General features: G+C 50.4%; 1 protein-coding gene across 2 annotated transcripts in view; it reads left to right on the plus strand.

The window, feature by feature from the left end:
- The window catches only part of ZFYVE1 (zinc finger FYVE-type containing 1), a 69,349-nt gene that overhangs the window by 55,848 nt on the left and 6,838 nt on the right, over positions 1-6,663 (plus strand). Inside the window, exon 11 of one of the 2 annotated variants that reach the window (XM_073552693.1) lies at positions 5,327-5,378. The exons of the other annotated variant lie outside the window; for it this stretch is intronic. Within the exon in view, the coding sequence (XP_073408794.1) occupies positions 5,327-5,378 (52 nt within the window). The remainder of the gene's footprint in view (positions 1-5,326; positions 5,379-6,663) is intronic. 2 annotated transcript variants of the gene reach the window in all.

Consider the following 6,663-nt stretch of genomic DNA (forward strand, 5'->3'; position numbering starts at 1 on the left):
GAGTTGTTGGCCATCAAACTGGCTTTTGAGGAATGGCGACACTTCTTGGAGGGGGCGGCTCACCAGGTCACAGTTATCACCGACCATAAGAATCTGCTCTACCTGGAGTCGGCCAAGCGTCTGTCTCCTAGGCAGGCTCGCTGGGCATTGTTTTTTACTCGTTTCAATTTTCTTGTGACGTACCGTCCCGGGGCTAAAAACACCAAGGCGGATGCTTTGTCTAGGTGTTTTCCGGGGGGAGAACCTCGGGAAGAGCCGGTACCCATCCTCCAGAAAGGGGTAGTGGTCTCGGCTCTCACGACTGAGGTAGAGGCGGAGATTGCCGAGGCCCAAGAGGAGGTACCACCAGGACTTCCCGCCAACAAATCATTTGTACCCCTGCATCTTCGGCCTAAGTTGTTGAAGGAACACCACGATTCGGTACTGGCTGGTCACCCAGGGGTGAAGGGCACCTTAGAGCTGGTATCGCGTCGTTTCTGGTGGCCCAAAATCCGGCAGGACGTGGTCTCGTACGTGGCAGCTTGCATCACGTGCGCTAGGGCTAAGTCACCCCGAACCCGTCCTGCTGGCACGCTACAGCCTCTGGGGGTACCCAATAGGCCATGGACAGAAATCTCCATGGATTTTATCACTGACTTGCCAGCCTCGGCAGGGAACACGGTCATCCTGGTGGTGGTTGACCGTTTTTCAAAGATGGCGCATTTTGTGGCGTTGTCTTCTTTGCCCAATGCTAAGACGTTGGCTCAGGTATTTGTGAAGGAGGTGGTCAGACTCCACGGAGTACCGTCTGACATAGTATCTGATAGGGGTACGCAATTTGTGGCGAGGTTTTGGAAAGCTTTTTGCTCAAGGTTGGGGATCAAGTTGTCACATTCATCGGCGTTTCATCCACAGTCTAATGGACAAACTGAGCGCATGAACCAAAATCTTGAACAGTATTTACGATGCTTTGTGTCCGACAACCAGGAGGAGTGGTCTACTTTCCTTCCTCTGGCCGAATTCGCATTAAATAATCACCGCCAAGAGTCATCAGGAGAGTCTCCATTCTTTTGTGTGTACGGTCAACATCCTCAGTTTTGTACCTTACGTCAGGGTGTCTCCGGGGGTGTCCCGGAGGAGGATCAGCTAGGAGCCCAATTGTCATCAGTCTGGAGGCGGGTGAAACAGCGTTTGTTGAGCATGAGTGCCAGGTACAAACGGGTGGCTGACAGTAGACGCGTGCCAGGTCCGGACCTGTGTGTGGGTGAATGGGTGTGGTTAGCTACGAAGAACATAAAACTCAAAATCCCTTCTTTAAAACTGGGTCCAAGGTTTATTGGGCCTTTTAGGATTTCTGCCATCATTAACCCAGTGGCTTATCGGTTGGAACTTCCCGCAGTGTACAAGATACACAACGTGTTTCACAGGGCTTTATTGAAAAAGGTGGTAGGCTCTGTGGACACAACGCCGATGCCACCTCCAGTCATGGTGGATGGCGAGTTAGAGTTCGAGGTCGCCAAGGTAGTGGACTCTCGAGTAGTACGCCGTACTCTTCAGTATTTGGTGCACTGGCGGGGGTATGGTCCAGAGGAGAGGTCTTGGGTTCCAGCCTCAGACATACATGCAGATCGGCTGGTCAGTTCTTTTCACCGTCGTCATCCGGACAAGCCGGGTCCTATGAGTCTTGAGGGCCCTGGGGTCCCTCGTAGAAGACGGGGTACTGTCATGTCGGACGCTGTTCACACCACAGCATCCGGCAGGCAGAGGTAGTTCCACCTCCAGCCACTATAGCCTCAGTGGCGCCGGCCTGATCTTCAGGCTCTCGGGGGTTAATCCTGCTGGAGACCAGGTTGGATGGTTAGTCACGCCCACGGTCTTTAAATAGTCATGCTGGCCTATGGGCGTCGCCGATTATAGCTTGTGTTTCATACCAAGTGGTTCCGGTCTGGAGTGGAGGTGTTCAAGAGAGAGAGAGATTCATATCTGGTGTCGTATGATCCGTCGTTATCCTTTCTCCTTCCCATATTTGTGTTTAGTTGTGCCCTGTTCACATTACTGTTTATTCCTGTGTGTGTGCGGCGCAGTGCAGTTTAAGTTCTCCCTGTCTGTCATTATTTGTGTGGGAGCTTTGGTGGTGACTTCTCACTGGGTGGAGGGTGGAGGGTTAAGTGCAGGGCTGAGCAGGAGATAAGGAAAGGTCGGAGGCTCAGGCATTTGCACCTTCAGCAAAAACCCTGGGTTGAGGGTCAGACAGGGTTTCCCCTAGTAAAGGGACACCACAGGGGCCCCGGGTCTTTCAGCCTTAGTTGAACTAAGCCCCCGTGACATTATGAAGGCATTTATGTTTGCTGGGTCTATGTCCGTTATTGCGTAATCCACCACACTGCTGCCCAAGTGGGAGTTTAGTGTAAATCTCCCTAGTGAGTCCCCCCTGATGCGTCCATTCACTATATACAGCCCCAAGCTCCGGCACAGGTTCAGCAAGGTTCTGCCGCTTTTATTCACCACTCTGTCATAGCTGTCTCTTGCGGTCTGTACTGAGTCATTATAGAAGGATCCATCTCCCATTACATATGTGTTTCCGTCAGGTGACATGTAGTCCTTCTCTGTACCCGTCCTGGCATTGAGGTCTCCGCAGAGGAGCACTCTGCCCATGGACTGGAATTGGGCTGCCTCTCTCTGTATGACCTCATAGATGTCCGGCTTATAGTATGGGGATTCTGATGGAGGGATGTAGGCTGCGCAGAGGTAGATGTCCTGCTGAGAGGTGAGGATGGTGCTGCTTATCCTCATCCAGATATGGCTTTCTCCTCTTTTTACTGCCTTGATGTGCTCTTTGATTTCCTCCTTGTACCATATTAGTATGCCCCCTGAACAACGGCCCTGTTTGATGTTCTTGTTTTTCTGGGCAGAGAGAGAAAATTCCCTGTATCCCATGGGTGTCAGGGATTCCTCCTCTGCCCGGGCCCATGTCTCCAGAAGGATCTGGATGTCAATGTTCTTTAGCTTTTGCTTGAAGTCTGGGTCATTTGTCTTGGACCCAAAGGCTGAGGCATTCAGTCCTTGAATGTTCCAGCTGCTGATAACTAAGGATGTCATATTTGGTCGATATACCTTATAATGAAGAAAGATTTTCATAGGACGTAACACGTTCTTGTGGTGGGTTTGGGTGGCATATTTTAAGGGTGTCCCATGAGTTGGCTGCATAGTGTGCTGAGCAATGTCCTTATTTCAGCCATGTTGCTGTTCTCTGTTGCTCTGTGTTGCCATTGTGGGGCATGTTGTCTCCTGTGCCCTGTCTGTGGACTCTCATTGGGGATCGCTGTGCGTTGCCATTGTGGGGCATGTTGTCTCCTTTGCCCTCTCTGTGGATTCTCTCCAGGGATCGCTGTGGTTTGCCATCTGTTTGGTGGGCGTCTTGCTTGTAGTCTCGGAGGTCTGTTTAGAACCATGTCCTTTAGCTCTTTTGCTAGATTGCTGACCCCTTGTTTATTGAGGTGTTTGTCGTCGTATAGGTGACGGAGCGTTATTCTGGGGTGGCTTGCCAGCTGTATATTTGGTGTTGAGGCGATACTGGCAGCCAGCTCTGAGTTGATTTGCTGGATTACCTCTTGGTTTATTTCTTTCCTTGGAAGCAGGGCAGATAGGATTATTTTGGTTCTGGGGAATTTTTGCTGGGCTGCTATTGCGAGTTTTGTTAGGTCCTGAGTGACTGTCTCTTGTTGGATATCGTTTGTCCCGGTGTGTAGTATGAGGTGTGTGGGCTCTGTGAAGTATAGATTACTGATCACCTTCTCTGCTTGTGGGATTGTTGAACAGCAGATTTTTGTGACTTGTGCCCCTGGGAACAGTCTCTTAGTGTCCAGGTATTTTCCATTAGAGTCTATTATTAGGACGATGTCGGGGATCGGTGTTCTATTTGGGTCATTTGCTGTTTGTGCATCGTTTGGTCCTTGGGTGATGGTTGTCTTTGACTGCTGTGGTGTTGGGGCTGTATTTTTGTTGCAGGGAATGAGGGCACAGTTTTCCTCTGTAGGATTGTTGGTTGCTCTGGTTTGCTGTATGGGAGTCTGCTGTATTTTTATTGCTGAGGTTGTTTCGGTCTGGTCGGGGCTGTCGCCGGTCTGTGATATGTCAGGCATCAGGGTAGTTGCTGCATGCGTGGGTTTTGGGGTGTTCATTATACTTTGAGGTGCTATGTCCATGTTTTGTTGCAGATTTGATGATTTTAGCAGGGATATTTCTTCTTTGAGAGTTGAGTTTTCTTCCTGCAGTTTTTTAAGTGACATTTGCATTTCACACAAGTCTATTTTCAACTATTTTCTCTCTCTCTCGTTCTCTCTCTCGTTCTCTCTCTCTCTCGTTCTCTCTCTCTCTCGTTCTCTCTCTCTCTCGTTCTCTCTCTCTCTCGTTCTCTCTCTCTCTCGTTCTCTCTCTCTCTCGTTCTCTCTCTCTCTCTCTCGTTCTCTCTCTCTCTCTCTCTCGTTCTCTCTCTCTCTCTCTCGTTCTCTCTCTCTCTCTCTCGTTCTCTCTCTCTCTCTCTCGTTCTCTCTCTCTCTCTCTCGTTCTCTCTCTCTCTCTCGTTCTCTCTCTCTCTCTCGTTCTCTCTCTCTCTCTCGTTCTCTCTCTCTCTCTCGTTCTCTCTCTCTCTCGTTCTCTCTCTCTCTCTCTCGTTCTCTCTCTCTCGTTCTCTCTCTCTCTCTCGTTCTCTCTCTCTCTCGTTCTCTCTCTCTCTCGTTCTCTCTCTCTCTCGTTCTCTCTCTCTCTCGTTCTCTCTCTCTCTCGTTCTCTCTCTCTCTCGTTCTCTCTCTCTCTCGTTCTCTCTCTCTCTCGTTCTCTCTCTCTCTCGTTCTCTCTCTCTCGTTCTCTCTCTCTCGTTCTCTCTCTCTCGTTCTCTCTCTCTCTCTCGTTTTCTCTCTCTCTCGTTTTCTCTCTCTCTCGTTTTCTCTCTCGTTCTCTCTCTCTCTCTCTCTCGTTCTCTCTCTCTCTCTCTCGTTCTCTCTCTCTCGTTCTCTCGTTCTCTCTCTCTCGTTCTCTCGTTCTCTCTCTCTCGTTCTCTCGTTCTCTCGTTCTCTCTCTCTCGTTCTCTCGTTCTCTCGTTCTCTCTCTCTTGTTCTCTCTCTCAAATTCAAATAGGCTTTATTGGCAGGACCAAAATACAATTAGTTTTGCCAAAGCAAGAAAAGAAGTGTGGCAGGGGAGTGGATTAGGGTAGTGGGGATGGGGTGTTGGGGGCAAAATTTGGGGAGTGATTGTCCATTTGGAGGTCTTTAGTTCCTCTCATCTTATGACATGTGGTGACATATTGGGCGGCGACCTCCACCATTGATTCTTCTTCCCCCAGTAGGATGCAGAGTTTCCTCTCCTCGTCCATGGATGGGAAGTCTGGGGTATGGGTGGTAAGTTTCTGGAAGTGGGAGTACCTCACTGCTGAGTATTTGTTGCATTGCAGCAGGAAATGCACCTCATCTTCCAGAGCCCCCTGCTGGCAGTGCTGGCACAGTCTGTTCTCTCGTGGCTTGTATGTCTGTCGGTGCCGCCCTGTTTCCACCTCTAGGTTGTGGGCGCTTAATCTGTATATACTCAGGGTCTGCCTGTACTTGGGGTGGCGTAGCCTTTCCAGGTATGGAGCCAGTGTGTAGTCCCTCCGCAGTGACCGGTAGATGGTGAGTTTCTGGGAGTTCTCCAATTCACTCTTCCAACCCTCTATGTATTGCATCTTGCAGCTCTCTGAGATCTCTTTTATTTGGGCTTTAGTTAGGGTGTGTTGCTGACTTTGGTTGAGCTGGCTGCCGAGGTTCCTGGCTTGCTCTTGGCTCTGGCTCAGCAGGGCTTTATGATGGTAGGAGCTGGGGTTGCTGTTCTGTATATGCGCCTGGTGTGATAGCGCCCTCTTGTGTATAGTGAGCCATAAGGGGAATCGGCCCAGCTCTGCCCGACAGGCTATGTTTGAGGTGCTGCGATGTACCTGGAGGAGATATTTGCAGAACTCCAGATGGAAGACTTCGGTTGGGCTGGAATCCCACTTTTTCTGGTCTGGATAGGTTGCTGGACCCCATACCTCGCTGCCATATAGCAGTATAGGTGTGATGACGCTGTCGAATATCTTGAGCCAGACTCTCACCGGTGGTTTGAGGTGGTACATTTGTCTTCTGATGGCATAGAAGGTTCTGCATGCTTTCCCTTTCAGGGTCTCTGCTGCTTGCTTGAGGCTCCCGGTTTGGCTTAGCTCCAGACCGAGGTAGGTATAGCTGCTTGTCTTCTCTAGCGTGGCTCCATTTAGTGTGAGGGAGGAAGTGGAGGTTTCTTGAGAACTCCTCTTTTGAAACACCATGACTTTGGTCTTCTTTTGGTTGATGGGCAGCGCCCATGTGGTGCTGAATGTTTCCAGCACGGCCAAGCTATCTTGGAGGCCTCTCTCGGTTGGGGAAAGCAGCAGGAGGTCATCTGCATACAGCAGGATCTTCACCTCGCGGTCGTGCAGGCTGAGACCTGGGGCAGAGGAGGATTCCAGGGCTGCTGCCAGTCCATTTATGTAGATGTTAAATAGAGTTGGGCTCAGGCTGCAGCCCTGTCTTACCCCACGGCACTGCCGGAAGAAGGCCGTCTTCTTTCCATTCACCCTCACGCTGCACCGATTCTCAGTGTATGAGCTCTTGATGATGTCGTAGGTTCTGCCACCTA

Source organism: Dendrobates tinctorius, unplaced genomic scaffold (assembly GCF_039654945.1).
Source record: "Dendrobates tinctorius isolate UK_male_01 unplaced genomic scaffold, ASM3965494v1 ptg000194l, whole genome shotgun sequence".
Taxonomy (NCBI): Eukaryota; Metazoa; Chordata; class Amphibia; order Anura; family Dendrobatidae; genus Dendrobates; species Dendrobates tinctorius.